Source organism: Anomaloglossus baeobatrachus, chromosome 6 (assembly GCF_048569485.1).
Source record: "Anomaloglossus baeobatrachus isolate aAnoBae1 chromosome 6, aAnoBae1.hap1, whole genome shotgun sequence".
Classification (NCBI taxonomy): Eukaryota; Metazoa; Chordata; class Amphibia; order Anura; family Aromobatidae; genus Anomaloglossus; species Anomaloglossus baeobatrachus.
Window position 1 is genome coordinate 74,064,484 of NC_134358.1, and position 18,127 is coordinate 74,082,610.

An 18,127-nucleotide genomic window follows, 5' to 3' on the forward strand; every position below is an offset into this window, starting at 1 on the left:
CGAACCGTCACTGTATACACTAGCATAGATTGAGATCTTGATCTTTTCTTATGCTAAAGAGCATGGGGATTAGTCCCAAGGGTGTTATATCCCTCGACTACCCGCTGTCTTGAAATGTTAGTACGCCCACAGGGGCGTACTAACCTGCTACTCAATGCAGCATGACCAGCGGTGCCGTGCGTACTTGTGTTCATGCTTCTGAATGCCGGGCACTTCCAGTCATGTGCAGTATGAAGTTGGGTGTACGCGTCCCAGCTTCAGAGAGGTCTAGTGCACATGACCGGAAGTGCCTGGCATTCAGAAGCGGGAACACAAGTACGCACTGCACCGCTGGTGAATAGCAAGTTGGTACACCCCTGTGGGCGTGCTAAGGCCCCTTTCACATACCAGTTTTTTGCCGTCGGTCACAATCCGTTGGTTCAACAGATCCGTCGCAGATTGTGGAAAAACTGATGCGACAGATCCGTTTTCGACAGATCCAACTAGCGGATACTAAATAATTGGAGCATGCTCAGTTTAAAAAAAAAAAGGAATCCGTTGCAGGATTCCGTCATTTGACGGATTACGACGCATCCTGCGCACATAGGCTTCCATTCTGACAGACGGTGACGGATCCTTTGCTGTCCCTTTTTTTTTTTTTTTTTTTTTTTTTTATGTTGACGTAGAGAAAAAAAAAACTTACTTTGTCTGTCCGGCGCACAAACAATTTTGGACAGATCTGTTGAACGACGGATGATACCTGAGGCCATCCGTCGCTAATACAAGTCTATGAGAACAAACAGATCCAGCAGCGTCAGTCGCTGGATACGTTTTTTTTTTTTTTTCTCAAAATCCGTCTGTAACTGATGGGGAAAAAACTGATGTGTGAGAGAGGCCTAAGAGGACGGTTACTGGGGGATATAATGCCCTTGGGACTAGTCCCTGCACTCATTAGCATAGGATAAAAGATCTTTTGAAATACTGTTTGTAAAGATCCTTTTATGCTACTATATGCAGGGACGGTTCAGCAGGGATTAGCAATATACACCCAGAACTGCTCATGGCTCTAGTGCATATTGCACCTGACAGGTTCCTTTTTAATGACCTATTTTAAGCTAAATCATCCCGCTTTAGGTTTTATTGTGGCCCTTGGAATTGCTTCTGACAACGTGGCCCTTGGACCCAAAAAGGTTGTGCGCCCCTGTCATAAAGTGTTGTGACATCCGACGGATGTGACGGGAGCGACGCCGTGGCGTTTATGGAGCAGAATCCTGGAGTAAAGAAAAAAAACTGCTCCTCCTAGTGGTGATCACATTTATCACATCCGGCCTGTCATGCGCTTCCATGTAGCATACATACGTTACTTTCTATAAAGTAAACACATTTTGATATTTTTAATAACCATCGAGAACGAAGTAGAAATGTTTTATTGTAAGTGTTTTTGCAGCGCTCCTTACGCAGGAGGCGGATAATAACCACTTATTATTGAGCTGTCTGTTTTCTGATTTTCCTTTCAGAGCCTTCTGGACAAGCACCTGGTCCCAAACGCGTCACAAGCCGAAAGCAAAGTTTTCTACTTGAAAATGAAGGGAGACTATTACCGTTACCTGGCTGAAGTAGCTAGCGGAGACGACAAGAAGAGTAAGGACTGCTTCTTTCTATTTCTATAGGTTAATATCTGCAGACGTGTGTATGGCTGGGACACACCAGCACGCGCTTTCACACCTCCGGTTTTTCCTGTGTGGCACAATCCGGCACTTTGCATAAAAAAACTTTTTTTTTTTTTTTTGCATAGACTAACATTAGTGCCGCATGGGCTTGCGTTCCGTCCAGTTTTTGCCGCATGTGGCAGATTTAGCCGATGCGGCGGCCGGATGGAATGTTGCCTGGCACGTTTTTTTTGTGCGGCAAAAAAAAACGCATCCGGCCGATGCGGCGCTTTTTCCTATGCATGCCTATGGACGCCAAATGCGGCACCGCATGCGGTTTTTGCCACTGCGCATGTTCAGTAGCCTGCCGCAAGCGGCAAAAACCGGACAGGCCGCATGTAAAAAACGTATACAAAGGATGCGGTGTTTTCGCCGCGTCCGTTGCATAGGTTTCACAGCCGGATTGAGCCGCACTGCTAAAACCGGATCTGTGAAAGCAGCCGAAGACCTTTTACTGTCCAGGCTAAGGGAATAGCTGTCTGCACATGCAGGAGACCAGCGGCCGGGGCGGGGAGCTGCCGAACCCATCATTGGCTGTGGTGCTCTGTCTGTGGGAAGCAGTGACATCCGGATTGCTGTGCAGTTGTCGCCCAGTACTGGTCATACAGTCTCACTTACTGCAGTCCTGATATTTATGAGCAGATGATTAATAGTTTCTTCCCTATACTGTGTATGAGCAGAAAGCTGGCAATAGGGGCAGCCACACATCTAATCGTTCCGATCCGTGCTTACATTAAATGGAAGTAATCTAGGGACTACAGAACAGGAGAAGGACTTGGGTATTCTCATTACAAATAAGCTGAGCCGCAGCACTCAATGTCAGGCAGCAGCTGCTAAAGCAAACAAGATTCTAGGGTGTATAAAAAGAGAGATTAGATCCCGTGATCCCAACGTATTGTTACCCCTCTATAAATCACTTGTAAGGCCACATCTGGAATATGGGATCCAGTTTTGGGCTCCACATTTTAAAAAGGACATTCAGAACTTAGTTCAAAGGCGGGCAACTAGACTTACAAGGAATGGAGGCCGCCCGTATGATGAGAGGTTGGAAAAGTTAGATATGTTTAGCTTAGAAAAAAGACGTCTCAGAGGAGATCTCATTTATATGTATAAATACATGTGTGACCAATATAAAGGACTGGCACATGACTTATTCCTTCCAAAGACAATACTAAGGACCAGGGGGCACTCACTGCGAGGGGAAGAACAGCGATGCCGACAGCTAAATAGGAAAGGGTTCTTTACAGTTAGAGCAGTCAGACTGTGGAATGCCGACCACAAGAGGTAGTAATGGTGATACTATAACAGCTTTTAATAAAGGGCTGGATGATTTCCTCACTACACACAACATTGCTGGTTATAAATGACTTTGTGACCAAATGTAGAACTGGTGGAGGAAGGGGGAACTAGATGGACCGAGGGCTTTTTTTTTAACCTAAGTAACTATATAGAATGCTAATATACTGCAGGTGGCATCGCTTTGTATTCCGTATGGGCCTTTTTTCATCAATGTTTAGATTTCCAGTGATTTGCAACAGCGGTAGCCAAAATCTCAGGAATCTGAGGGCACCTAAAACAGAACTCGTCCTCCGCTGTGGCTGATTGTGACCAATGTAGCAAGGTATCTGTTAATTGACTCAGCGCTGGGGTTAGGGGCCGGATCTGAGAGCAGCATAAAGTAGGGGGCAGATTTTCTTTATGGGCTATCCAATCTGGACCATAGGGAGTCCCTAATCAAGGGGGGAGTATGAGTGCTTTAATAGGGTATTGAACATGCTATGTCTTATGTGAAAACTGACCTGAATAAGTTATCGCTTTGCCCTAGCTGCCATTCTTCTGAACTTAAGGTATAAAATAGGCCCTTCCTTAATAAGCACCTGTTACATTGTATATGCAGCCTGCTCTGTGGCCAGCGTCTTATAGAGCAGAAGGATATATGGGGTTTGTCAGAAAAGATTCAGCATAAATTGACTTTTATTCATTGAAATCCCTGGTGCTTGTATGCAGGAGTCCAGTAGGCGGTCCTACTTGGTGATTGGCTGTGCATGCAGATAGAGCATGCACAATGACAAAGTAGGACTACCCAATGGACTAGTACGCATACAAACACCGGGGATTTTAATGAAGCAAGCTTTTAGAACCAAAATGTATATTAATCTGCTCTATATCATCCTGCCCGCACGTCAGGTGCCATTTTCAACTTGACCAGTTAAAGGGAACGTAACTCCCTGTGGATATAACACTGCTGGCTTGGGCGGATAATGGGGTTTTCTGATGAAGATGCGCTCAGTCTATGTGACCCAATACATCTGAGCGGGCCGCTCTACAGACAGACGTCGGCCCCCAGTGGCCCTGTGACAGGATGCTGCCCGCACAGGCACGGTACATCCATAGTGCACAATGAGACTCGCAGGAAGTACATTTTCCTGTCTTTTTCCTTTTCCAGTCCTTCTAATGTATTGTCCCCATATGTGTGTTTTATCTTTACCAGCCGATGTTTCTGGCATTAGAAAACCAAAACAGCCACAGGATTTAACCACTGAACTACTGGTAGTATGTGTTTTTTCTGGTGGTCAAAAGGGGCTTTATTCTTCAGTGCCTGTGTCTTTTAGGGTGATGTAAAATATATACAGGTGTCCCGCATCGCCCTGGAGCGGGTGCAGTCTGAGAGCAGGTTCCCTGCTGCCCATCAGGAGTTGAGGACACTCAGTTTCCTTTTCACCCCTTGATCTCAGATTTAGAGAGACTACAACATGATGAAATGGGGTCACTAGTGGACTCCTATTAAAGGGGTAGTCTCAAGTGTGGTAGAGGTCATCTAATCTTAGTATAGGGCAGGCTTACCCAACCTTTCTGATCTTGAGAGCCACATACAGCCCCCGGCCCCAAATAGTGACATCCAGAGTCCCCATTAGGCCTAAGCCACACGGCATGAAAATCGGAGCGAGTGGAATGTGATAAAACATCGCATTCCACTCGGACCAATATTAGTCTATGTGCCAGCACCCATGAGCGATTTATTTTCTCAGCCCTAATCGCACCCATTCAAGTCTATGGGGCGAGAGAAAAATCGCACTGCACTCACAGTACACCGGTGTACCGCGAGTGCAGGGCAAGAATGGCAATAGCCGGCAACAGAGAAGAGAGGGAGATAAATCCCTCTCTCCTCCGCAGAGCTGGCCTGACCCCTGCAGCTGAGGTACAATCACATGATCAGACCGCAGTCACAGTGACACTCGCATGACACTCGGCTCCTGCTGGGCTGCCAGTGTGAGCAGTGTCATGTGAGGATCACAGTAGTCCCCGTGTGGCCCCGGCCTTACTGGTACAATAAACAGCCAAAGGTATTCCATGGAGATCCAGGGGTTCTCACAATGTTCCCCATTCAGTATCCTGGCATCAAGTGTTCCCACCACATTATCACATCCAGCTTCTCTGACTGGTAGCATTAAACCCCAAGGCCGGTATATGGGCATCCACATCTGCTCTTCTGTTTTAGGGCTTCTCACAGAAGTCGCCCTCTGGAGACCTTCTCTCCATAGCTGTTTGCTAGACATGGTGCTAATGCAACAAGCTGGCAGACTGCTATGAGCCACAAATCATGGCCCCACGAGCCACAGGTTGGGGACCCCTGGAATAGGGGATAGCTTCCTTATTGCTGGGTGTCCATCTGCTCGGACTCAACTGATCCCGAGATCCGGGGCTTTGAGGAGCCGTGCATGAATGGAGCAGTGGTTGATCCAATGCATTCATTAATAGGCCTGCTGGAGCGAGCCAAGATCACCATGAATGAGTGCAGCGGCGGGGCCCATGATCAATCACCGCTGTCATCACCCAGTCCCACTGGTCTGACCCCCCACCAATCCCCCCCCTATCTTAAGCAACAACTTCAAAACTTGAGAACACCCCTTTTCTTCAGCGCTCTATTGGGAGACCCAGACGATTGGGGTATAGCTACTGCCCTCTGGAGGCCACACAAAGCACTACATTAAAAGTGCAAGGCCCCTCCCCCTCTGGCTATACCCCCCCCCGTGATATCACGGGTTCTCCAGTTTTAGCTTTGTGTGCGAAGGAGGTCAGACATTCCATGCATAGCTCCACAGATTTTAGTCAGCAGTAGCTGCTGACTATTTCGGATGGAAGAAAAGAGGACACATATAGTGTCCCCAGCATGCTCCCTTCTCACCCCTGGATGGTGTTGTAAGGTTGAGGTACCTATTGCTGGTACAGGGCTGGAGCCTGACATGCTGTTTTCCTTCCACATCCCCTGGTAGGGCTCTGTGGAAGTGGGATCCTGCCGGCCTCTCAGCTCTGACGCCGGGCTCCATCCACAGACCCATTAGAACCTGATGGATTCGGAGCAGGAGTACGATCAGGGACAGGCCCTGCATCATACAGGTACTCTGTGTCCCCGGCAGGCACAGACACACTCCGGGCTGGCTGGGTGTTGTAGTGCGCCGGGGACCGCAACGTGGAGTTGGTGTCCCAACAGATTACTGGGGGACTTTTTTGTGTATGGGAACGCAGCGCCGACCCCCTCTGGACCGGGCGGCGCTGCTGTGACTTGTGGTGCGCCGGGGATCCGCCGTCCGCGCTTTTACGGCGGCGGCGGTTATAAATTTAGTCCCCGGCTTTTTGGGCCTAGGACGCCGGCAACTCCGATTCGTTCCCGCCCCCACCCTGTCAATCAGGGTAGGGGAGAGACGCTGTTCGCTAGCAGCGACGAGGGCTGGAGCCTGATTTACATGCTCCAGCCCTCTCACTTGGCACAGAGGGAAGCAGGCTTCCCGCTCTTGGCCAGGAACGCCCAGGGCCCGCCCCCCTTCCTCTCTCGAGACGCCGGCAGCCATTACATGCATGCCTGGCTGGAGGAAGGACGCAAGGCTCTGGGAGACCTGGACTAGGGGCTATCTGGCGACCACACACCCGCTTTTTTAAGCGGGCGGTAAGCGATTTTTCTGTGCTGGTCCCTCTAGTGCCTCACTGTGTATCAGTGTACTGTGTACAGATATATAGATATTGTATTTCTTGCACTGTGAGGTCGCTTCTGGCTGCATATCCCAGATCGCTCTGTGGAAGCAGCAACATGTCATCCTCAAAACGCAAGGCGGCCAAGGCAAAAAGGGCTGTGTATACTGCGTGTGCTGCATGTGGGGCTAATCTACCAGCAGGCTCCGATGACCCCCATTGTGTGCAATGCTCCGACCCGGTGCTGCTTCGCCAGCCGGAGTCAGGAGAGGTAGCGACCCAGGCTGAGACGCTTGTAGGTTCTGCCCCGGTGACAGGGACAGACTTTGCAGTTTTTGCAGATAATATGTCTGTGTCTATGGCAAAAATCCTTGAAACCTTGCAATCTATGCATGGGGCTCAGTCTCTGGGCACGGCGAGGCCTCTGTCCTCAGGTCCCCCTTACTTGGAATGTATCCAGCCCACAGGGGGGTCCCCGGCTTCACAGGCCGAGGATTATGACTCAGATGATGGCCCCAGCCACCCTAAGCGAGCTCGCTGGGAAAGACCCTCGACGTCTTCACACTGCTCAGGGTCTCAGCGCAATCAGTCTCCCTGTGATGTGTCTGATGAGAGTGATCAGGAATCCACTCCTGGAACCCCTCTCAACCTGGATACCCCGGATGGGGATGCCATGGTAAACGACCTTATCTCAGCCATCAATAGGCTGTTGGATATTTCTCCCCCAGCCCCTTCAGCAGAAGAGGCGGCTGCGGAGCAGGAGAAGTTTCGTTTCCTTTATCCCAAGCGTAAATTGAGTGCTTTGTTAGATCACTCTGACTTCAGAGAATCAATCCAGAAGCACGACGCTCACCCAGAAAGGCGTTTCTCTAAACGATCTAAAGATACGTGTTTCCCTTTCCCCCCTGAGGTGGTCAAGCGCTGGACACAGTGTCCAAAGGTAGACCCCCCGATTTCCAAACTTGCAGCTAGATCCATAGTTGCAGTGGAGGATGGCGCTTCACTTAAAGATGCCAATGACAGACAGATGGACCTTTGGTTAAAATCTGTCTATGAAGCTATCGGCGCGTCGTTTGCTCCGGCATTCGCAGCCGTATGGGCACTCCAGGCTATTTCAGCTGGCTTAGCAAAAGTGGATGCTATCATGCATCCAGCAGTGCCGCAAGTGGCGCACCTTACCACGCAGATGTCGGCGTTTGCGTCTTACGCTATCAATGCGGTCCTAGAATCTACCAGTCGCACCTCAATGGCGTCCGCCAATTCGGTAGTTTTGCGCAGAGCCTTGTGGTTAAAGGACTGGAAAGCAGATGCTGGTTCCAAAAAATGTTTAACCAGTTTGCCTTTGTCTAGAGATAGACTGTTTGGCGAGCCATTGGCTGACATCATTAAGCAGTCCAAGGGTAAAGACTCCTCTTTACCACAACCCAGAACATCCAAACCTCAGCAGAAAAAGTGGCAGCAGAGGTTTCAGTCCTTTCGAGGTTCGGGCAAGACTCCATTTACCTCGTCCAAAGGGACTCAGAGGACGCAAAGAAACTCAGATTCGTGGCGGACTCACACACGCCCCAAGAAAGCAAATGGAGGTACCGCTTCCAAAGCGGCTACCTCATGACTTCCAGCCCCCCCCCTCCGCATCGCCGGTCGGGGGCAGGCTCTCCCGCTTTTCCGGCATTTGGATGTCACAGGTCAAAGACCGGTGGGTGACGGACATCTTGTCTCGCGGGTACAGAATCGAGTTCAATTCTCGTCCTCCAGCTCGGTTCTTCAGAACCTCCCCACATCCAGACCGAGCAGATGCTCTGCTGCAGGCGGTGGATTCCCTAAAAGCGGAAGGAGTGGTGATCCCAGTCCCTCCTCAGGAACAAGGGCAAGGGTTTTACTCCAATCTCTTTGTGGTTCCAAAAAAGGACGGCTCGTTCCGTCCTGTTCTGGACCTAAAACGGCTCAACAAACATGTGCACGCCAGGAGGTTCCGGATGGAAACCCTCCGCTCTGTCATTGCCTCAATGTCCAGAGGAGACTTCCTTGCCTCAATAGACATCAAAGATGCTTATCTCCACGTGCCAATTGCTACAGAACATCAACGTTTTCTACGTTTTGTGATAGGAGACGACCATTTTCAGTTCGTAGCTCTTCCATTTGGTCTGGCGACAGCCCCACGGGTCTTCACCAAGGTCATGGCGGCGGTGGTAGCAGTCTTGCACTCTCAGGGACACTCGGTGATCCCTTACCTAGACGACTTATTGGTCAAAGCTCCCTCTCAGGAGGCATGTCAGCACAGCCTGAATGCTACGCTGGAGACTCTACAGTCTTTCGGATGGATCATCAACTTTCCAAAGTCGATCCTATCACCGACTCAGTCACTAACGTATCTTGGCATGGAGTTTCATACTCTAGCAGCGATAGTGAAGCTGCCGCTGAACAAGCAGCGGTCATTACAGACAGGGGTGCAATCTCTCCTGCAGGGCCAGTTGCATCCCTTGCGGCGCCTCATGCATTTCCTAGGGAAGATGGTGGCAGCCATGGAAGCAGTTCCCTTTGCGCAGTTTCATCTGCGCCCACTTCAATGGGACATTCTCCGCCAATGGGACGGGAAGTCAACGTCCCTGGACAGGAAAGTCTCGCTTTCCCAGACGGCCAAGGACTCTCTACAATGGTGGCTCCTTCCCACCTCATTATCTCAGGGAAGATCCTTCCTGCCCCCATCCTGGGCAGTAGTCACGACAGATGCGAGTCTGTCGGGGTGGGGAGCAGTGTTTCTCCACCACAGGGCTCAGGGGACGTGGACTCCGCAGGAGTCCACCCTTCAGATCAATGTTCTGGAAATCAGAGCAGTGTATCTTGCCCTACTAGCCTTCCAGCAGTGGCTGGAAGGAAAGCAGATCCGAATCCAATCGGACAACTCCACAGCGGTGGCATACATCAACCACCAAGGAGGGACGCGCAGTCGGCAAGCCTTCCAAGAAGTCCGGCGCATTCTAATGTGGGTGGAGGACAGAGCATCCACCATATCCGCGGTTCACATCCCAGGCGTAGAAAACTGGGAAGCAGACTTCCTCAGTCGCCAGGGCATGGACGCAGGGGAATGGTCCCTTCACCCGGACGTGTTTCAGGAAATCTGTCGCCGCTGGGGAGTGCCGGACGTCGACCTAATGGCATCCCGGCACAACAACAAGGTCCCGGCATTCATGGCGAGGTCGCGCGATCAAAGAGCTCTGGCGGCAGACGCCTTGGTTCAAGATTGGTCGCAGTTTCAGCTCCCTTACGTGTTTCCGCCTCTGGCGCTCTTGCCCAGAGTGCTACGCAAGATCAGATCCGAGTGCAGCCGCATCATACTCGTCGCTCCAAACTGGCCGAGGAGGTCGTGGTATCCGGATCTGTGGCATCTCACGATCGGTCGACCGTGGTCACTGCCAGACCGACCAGACTTACTGTCCCAAGGGCCGTTTTTCCATCAGAATTCTGCGGCCCTGAACCTGACTGTGTGGCCATTGAGTCCTGGATCCTAGCATCTGCAGGATTATCTCAAGGAGTGGTTGCCACAATGAGACAAGCTAGAAAGTCGAATTCTGCTAAGATCTACCACAGAACGTGGAAGATTTTCTTATCCTGGTGCTCGGCTCAGGGAGTGTCTCCCTGGCCATTTGCATTACCCAAGTTTCTTTCCTTCCTGCAATCGGGGTTAGAAAAGGGCTTGTCGCTCAGCTCCCTTAAAGGGCAAGTTTCGGCACTATCCGTGTTTTTTCAGAAGCGTCTAGCACGTCTGTCTAAGGTGCGCACGTTCCTGCAGGGGGTCTGTCATATTGTGCCCCCGTACAAGCGACCGTTAGATCCATGGGATCTGAACAGGGTACTAGTTGCTCTCCAGAAGCCGCCCTTCGAGCCTCTGAAGGAAGTTTCCTTTTCTCGGCTGTCGCAGAAAGTGGCGTTTCTTGTTGCGATCACATCGCTTCGGCGAGTGTCTGAGCTGGCAGCTCTGTCATCCAAGGCTCCCTTCCTGGTGTTCCACCAGGACAAGGTTGTGCTGCGCCCCATTCCGGAGTTTCTTCCTAAGGTCGTATCCTCTTTTCATCTTAATCAGGATATTTCCTTGCCTTCTTTTTGCCCTCATCCGGTTCACCGGTATGAAAAGGACTTACGTTTGCTAGATCTGGTGAGAGCACTCAGAATCTACATTTCCCGCACGGCGCCCATACGCCGTGCCGATGCACTTTTCGTCCTTGTCGCTGGTCCGCGCAAGGGGTTGCAGGCTTCTAAAGCCACCCTGGCTCGATGGATCAAAGAACCAATTCTAGAGGCCTACCGTTCTGCGGGGCTTCCGGTTCCTTCAGGGCTAAAAGCCCACTCAACCAGAGCCGTGGGTGCGTCCTGGGCATTACGTCACCAGGCTTCGGCTCAACAGGTGTGCCAGGCAGCTACCTGGTCCAGTCTGCACACTTTCACCAAGCATTATCAGGTGCATACCTATGCTTCGGCGGATGCCAGCTTAGGTAGAAGAGTCCTGCAGGCGGCAGTGACACCCCCGTAGGGGAGGGCTGTTTTGCAGCTCTAACATGAGGTATTTATTTACCCACCCAGGGACAGCTTTTGGACGTCCCAATCGTCTGGGTCTCCCAATAGAGCGCTGAAGAAGAAGGGAATTTTGTTACTTACCGTAAATTCCTTTTCTTCTAGCTCTTATTGGGAGACCCAGCACCCGCCCTGTTGTCCTTCGGGATGTTTGTTTGTTGTTTGCGGGTACACATGTTGTTCATGTTGAACGGTTTTTCAGTTCTCCGATGTTATTCGGAGTTAATTTGTTTAAACCAGTTATTGGCTTCCTCCTTCTTGCTTTGGCACTAAAACTGGAGAACCCGTGATATCACGGGGGGGGTATAGCCAGAGGGGGAGGGGCCTTGCACTTTTAATGTAGTGCTTTGTGTGGCCTCCAGAGGGCAGTAGCTATACCCCAATCGTCTGGGTCTCCCAATAAGAGCTAGAAGAAAAGGAATTTACGGTAAGTAACAAAATTCCCTTCTTAAGTCAGCCATAGAAAGGACCCCTGGGCTGCCAATCACTCAGGATGCAACAAATATTGTCCTAATGGTCTATATCAGGGGTGGGCAATTACATTTCCCATGGGCTGCATGAGAACTTCGCATGTAGCAGCGGAACGCAGGAATCTGTCCTTTGTTCCTGCCCGGCAGCGTTCTCTGTGACACACGTCCCGATGTCGTCAGTACGGCACGCGTGTGTCATTTGAAAAGTTCCCGCCCGGCAGGAGAAGCGGCACCACGTCTCCAACTCTGATCTAATGGGCGGGCCGGTCACAGACAGTAAGCGGGCCGGATGTGGCCCGCGAGCCACCCCTTGCCCAGGTCTGGTCTATATCAAAGCAACGCTAATCTGTTGTAACATGAGGTCAGTATATTGTACAATAGGACCACACAGACTGTAACCCTGGAGTGTATCGAGAAGTCTGATTTCTACAGACTAATCCTTCTCCTTTTTGAGCCTTGACTGCTGACGTGGGGAGGTTGTGTCCAGCTTGTCACCGGCTGTCCTTCTCTTCCAGCGATCGTGGAGCAGTCCCAGCAGGCCTATCAAGACGCCTTTGACATCAGCAAAATGGAGATGCAACCCACACATCCCATCAGACTCGGCCTGGCTCTGAACTTCTCCGTCTTCTTCTACGAGATCCTAAACTCCCCAGAAAAAGCCTGTTCTCTGGCAAAAACGGTAAGAACGAGAAGCCGGCTGCGCTACGCTGGGCATCTATGACGGAGCAGTGACGATACTCCTCTCTTTCCAGGCTTTCGATGAAGCTATTGCTGAGCTCGATACTCTGAGTGAAGAATCATACAAAGATAGCACATTAATAATGCAATTACTGCGAGACAACTTGACAGTAAGTGACATCATGTGTGCGTAATATACCGTAATGGCTGCAGTTTTCTTACGTACAGGTGCAGACTGCCTTCTTGTCCTATATTCCCCGGTCCATGTCTGGTGGTCTTCTAGAGACTGGTGGCAGCAGGGCCAGGCGAGACCTATACCAGGGAGGTGGCCCACACGACCGCCCCTCCTAGCCAGTGATGGACGTTTCTCTGTTATTTCAGTAGATGCACAGCCAAAGGAAATTGCTATTTGGTCATGAGTATTAATATCAATACCCGCACAATATACCGTATTTTTGGGATTATAAGATGCACTTTTCCTCCCAACAATTTGGGAAGAAAATGCGGGGTGTGTTTTTATAAGGTGAATGTACCCTACCAGGGGGTGGAGAATGGTCACAGGAGGCAGGGGCAATGCTGCGGGCAGTGAGGCAGGGGCCATCCTGAAAATGTCGGCGGTGCAGGCCTTAAATAATGGCGCCCGGAGTGGGCGTGTATGCAGATTGCACTCTCGGCTCAAAATCTCATCTGTGTACGCACCGCCTTCAGCCTATTAATCTCCTAACAGCGGCTGTAAGGAAAATGGCACCAGGGGGTGGTGCGTGCATAGAGAGGTTCTCTGCTCGTCATTGAGCCAATGGCTCAATCTGTGCATGCGCCGACTCTTGGGGCCATTTTCCTCAAGTCTGCTGGTAGGTCAATGGGCTGAAGGCGGGCCCTTTTGAATCCCACACCGCCGACAGTTTCTGGATATTCCACCTGCCTCACAGCGCCCGTGGCGAGCATCCTGGACACCCGCTGCAGCATCGCCCTGCTTCACCACCGCCCCCGCCTCCTGTGACACACCACCACCCCCTCCACCCACCACTCCATTACTGCTGCCGACCCCTCCCTCCCCCTGGTAAGAAGTAAGACACCACCGGATTTTTTTTTTTTTTTTTTTCTCTCTAAATTTGGGGTGCGTCTTATAAAAATACAGTACGTGGGTGTATATTATCCTGCATTTCCTCTAAACTCGGTCCCAGTTGCTGTAATAGATTATGACTTATTTCTATCCATTCTTTCAGACTGGTGCACATGTTTTTGCCTGTCTGACTCTTTACTTGTGGGCAAATATCGCAGCTTTTTTTATGACAAAGGGGTTTTCCAGTGAAGAGAAGTTATCACTTTATCCATTGATAACGTACAAATCGATTGGGGGTCCAGCCCACTGATCAGGAGACCTGTACCGTTACTTTATCCATTCTCTGTGTAACTGATGAGTAGCTCTTGGATTATAGGCCCATAGAGAATTAATGGAGTGAAGGTTGAGCATGCGAACCACTGCTCCATTCTGGCCGAGAGTTAAGCTTAAAGGCCGCTTTACACGCTGCGATATCGGTACCGATATCGCTAGCGTGCGTACCCACCCCCATCGGTTGTGAGACACGGGCAAATCGCTGCCCGTGGCGCACAACATCACGCGGACCCGTCACACATACTTACCTGCCTAGCGACGTCGCTGTGACCGGCGAACCGCCTCCTTTCTAAGGGGGACGTTCGTTCAGCGTCACAGCAGCGTCACTGAACCGCCGCCCAATAGAAGCGGAGGGGCGGAGATGAGCAGGACGAACATCCCACCCACCTCCTTCCTTCCGCATTGCGGCCGGGAGGAGGTAAGGAGAGGATCCTCGTTCCTGTAGTGTCACACGGAGCGATGTTTGCTGCCGCAGGAACGAGGAACAACTTCGTTACTGCAGCAGCAATGATATTCGAGAATGGACCCCCATGTCACCGATGAGCGATTTTGCACGTTTTTGCGAAGATACAAAATCGCTCATAGGTGTCACACGCAACGGCATCGCTAAAGCGGCCGGATGTGCGTCACAAATTCCGTGACCCCCAACGAGATCGCTTGAGCGATGTCGCAGCGTGTAAAGCGGCCTTAAGGCTGGTTTCACATCTCCGGTATTTTGGATCCGGCACAAATGCAGTACAGTTATATTCATTTACAATGGAAGCGCAACACCATATGGACACATGCGGTTGTGTATGAAGCATGTGTCCGCATAGTGCTGCTCTTCCATTGTAAATGAATGTAACTGTACTGCATTTATGCCCGATTAGGGTTCCGGCAAAATACCGGCAATGTGAAAACCGCCTTAGTTGCCTGGTCTATTTATCTTAAATGGGTTGTCCACTACTCTGGCACCCTATTCTCATTAAAATAACACTTATGCTTTCCTCAAGTGCCAGTGCAGTTTCAGCACTCTCCCTCCCGGGCATCACGTGACATTGTCACGTGAGCCCTGCTCCCAAATAACGCAATCTTCACTTTCTCTGCCTTAAACCTCAAGGAAAAGTGAGTGGCCAGGAGCAGCATTCACTCCTCTTGATGTTAGATTCATCTGAAGGCGTTGAGAGGGAAGCTGGCAGTGATTAGGCACAAGGCTTACATGACCATGTCACGTGAGCCACGGGAAGGCAAGTGTGGACACCGCTGGAACGGCGAAGGCACTGGAGGAGAGTAGAAGTGTTATTTTTAACTGGTGAAAACACTAATTTGGGATTGTCCAAGTGTAATGAAACATTGTACAAAATTGGACAAAAAAATTTGCAGTTCATCCCACTGTGGTCATCAACCTGCAACACTTCAGCCATTGTGAAACTATAACGCCCATCATGCCCTGACAGTCGGCTCATGAAGTATGGAAAAGTAGTTGTATATAACAGCTAGCAATTATTTTTTGTAAACAATGTGCCGTTTTTACCCTTTTTAAAGGGAACCTGTCGCCAGATTTGTTCCCTATAAGCTGCGGCCACCACAAGTGAGCCCTTATATACAGCGTTCTAGAATACTGTACAGTGTAACTTCGCTTAACGAGTAACCCAGTTAGATAGTATTTTGCATAACGAGCAAAGCTTGCTGTAAATTTGTAACTCCGTTTACGAGCAAGCTTTGCTGAACGAGCAAAATACTCACCGCACACACTTCCGGTTCCGTACATCCACCGCGCTCTAACCCGCTCTTACACACGCACACACTATATGCTCACCTTACCTTCCGTTCCATCACCGGCCTCATGGATCTTGTCGTTCGCCGGTACAGGATGTGTATCGGCAACCATAGCAACGAGGAAGGAACTTGTTCTGGGAGCGGAAGTTCATCCCTCGTTGCGATGGTTGCCAATACACATTCGTGTAGCAGCGAACTACAAGATCCATGAGGCCGGCGATGGAACGGAAGGTAAGGTGAGCATAGTGTGTGTGTGTGTGTGTGTGTGTGTGTGTGTAATGGCACAATAGGGGACCAGGATGGGATATTTAACAAGTTGTGGAACGAATCTCCTGCATTGCATTGTTCCCTATGGGAAATCTTGCTTTGCTGAACGAGTAACTTGGTTAACAAGCACAGTCCCAGAACAGATTGTTCTCGTTAACCAGGGTTCCACTGTATATAAATGCCCAGGCCGCTCTGTAGAGCATAAAAAAACAGCTTTTATTATACTCCCCTATGGGGCAGTCTGTTCTTGATCCGGCGCCTCCTCTCTGCTTGTGTTCACCGCTGTCCTCCTTCCCTGCTCCCTGTGGATGACGTGTCTTACATCATCCACATAGTGTCCTCCATTGCGCTCCTGTGCACACGCACCGCTCTCTGCCCTGTGGAGGAAAGATCATGGTACTGTAATGCGCATGCGCTGGCGGTCTTTGACCTTTCTCCACGCCTGCGCATTACAGTACTTGAAATTTTAAAGGAAAGTGTCTTGTCTTGTCTGTGTGTCTTTGTCTTGTCTGTGTGTCTTTGTCTTGTCTGTGTGTCTTTGTCTTGTCTGTGTGTCTTTTGTCTTGTCTGTGTGTCTTCGTCTTGTCTGTGTGTCTTTGTCTTGTCTGTGTGTCTTGTCTGTTTTTTATTTGAAGACCATGCTCTAATCCCTGTCTCCTTTCCTTCCAGTTGTGGACATCAGACACTCAAGGGGACGAAGCTGAACAAGGGGAGTGCGGCGGAGAGAATTAATCAGCCTTCCTTTTCTGTCTGCCTCATTCTAAAAAGAAAAAAAAATGACACAATAGACCATTGTCATCCTTACTGTCCCACACATAGGTTTATTATTTTTTTCTTATTTTTATTTTTTTTTTTTTGTTTACAATTATAAAAGGTTTATGTTACTTCTATTTGGATTTCTATATTTCCCATGTGGTTTTGTGTTTAATAGGGAGTAGGGCCAGTTTAACATTTTGGGGCTTTTTTTTTTCCCTTCCTTTTCCCCACCTCATAAGGTGACCAATATGGGGAATCCAACATTTTTTCTACATGTTTTAAATGTTTGGCCAAGTACTTCAGGTACATTGCGGGCTACCACAGGGGCCCATTATTCCCCATATCCAAGCACCATGAACTGCTTGCGTATCGGTCTCTGTAACGGCAAGTAAGGGACGTGTGGTTTGCGCTGTAGGGGGGGACTTTTTAGATTTCCGTAGCACATTGTTGGACGGCAGTGCTGTAGTCCGTGATTCCCTCTCTGTGCCTAAACATGCTTTCTTAGCGAACGGTCCCTGCGATAGCCGGTCAAAATCCTGAGCAAAAAAAAACACAGAAAATACGGTTCACATTCCATTCTCCTTACGGTTGGCTAACGTTTTTTGCTTTTGTTTGTTGCTATTCTCCATTTTATTTGTATTTAAATCGTTTAAAACAACCTAAGATCAAAAAAAAAAGAGAAGTACTTGACTCATTAAAGACGTACATGCTTGGTATCCCATAATGTCACTATATATCAAGCACAGCAGAAGAAAAAAAAACATATATTTAACTTTTAGTTTTATTTTTGTTTTTGATACTTGCCTAACATGCATGTGGCTGTAAAAAATTACAATACAAAATAGTTACCAGGGGAATAACTTGAGATGATGGCTAGCTTTGTTTAATGTCTTATGAAAATTTTCATGAACAATCCAAGCATAATTGTTAAAGAACATGTGTAATAAGTTGATGTAAGTGGAATAAAAGTTTTATGAATGGACTTTTCAACTACTTAAAGACATGGTTATATACAGTGCCTTTATTGTATGCTTTGTTTTTGTTACATCTACAACCCTCTCGACTACTACTTGTATGTGAATGGCTGATTATAGATGCACACAATACTATCTTTGTCAAGTGAAGGTATAGGAAGGCGAGATCCGGCACCAGGCTGACACCTGACCAATTACGGACAGGGTCCTTAAGTTCTTATTGACATTGGACCTACTGTGTACGTCATGGCTCATGTAGGTATAATCCCCGACGGCTGCTGCGGTGAGCTGGCGGTGAGTCTCACACATGTCTGCTGATTTGAACACCAGACGTGTTCCTCACAGGCGCAGGTGGATCTGCGATCCACCCGTGCCTGTTAACACCGTAGATCGCACTGTCAAAATTTAAGGGTATGTCAACACATCTGCATTCTGCCGTGACAAAATTCTGCAGCGTTTTGTCACTCGTGCGTTTCAAAACGCAGCCGAAAAGCTGCGTTTTGGATGCATTGTAAATGCAAAATTCATGCAGAATTCATGCGTTCTGGATGCTTTCTCTGCTATAGACAGTGGGAAAAGCATCCAAAACACACAAAAGAAGTG

The 18,127-nt window shown here is 49.4% G+C and overlaps 1 protein-coding gene across 1 annotated transcript in view; it reads left to right on the forward strand.

Moving 5' to 3' along the window:
• YWHAZ (tyrosine 3-monooxygenase/tryptophan 5-monooxygenase activation protein zeta) overlaps window positions 1-17,568 on the forward strand; it is a 48,757-nt gene extending 31,189 nt beyond the window's left edge. The window contains exons 3-6 of the mRNA XM_075353035.1: window positions 1,497-1,620; window positions 12,211-12,374; window positions 12,448-12,543; window positions 16,464-17,568. Coding sequence (XP_075209150.1) covers window positions 1,497-1,620; window positions 12,211-12,374; window positions 12,448-12,543; window positions 16,464-16,526 — 447 coding nt within the window. The 3' untranslated portion in view covers window positions 16,527-17,568. The remainder of the gene's footprint in view (window positions 1-1,496; window positions 1,621-12,210; window positions 12,375-12,447; window positions 12,544-16,463) is intronic.
• Window positions 17,569-18,127: the final 559 nt, after the last annotated feature.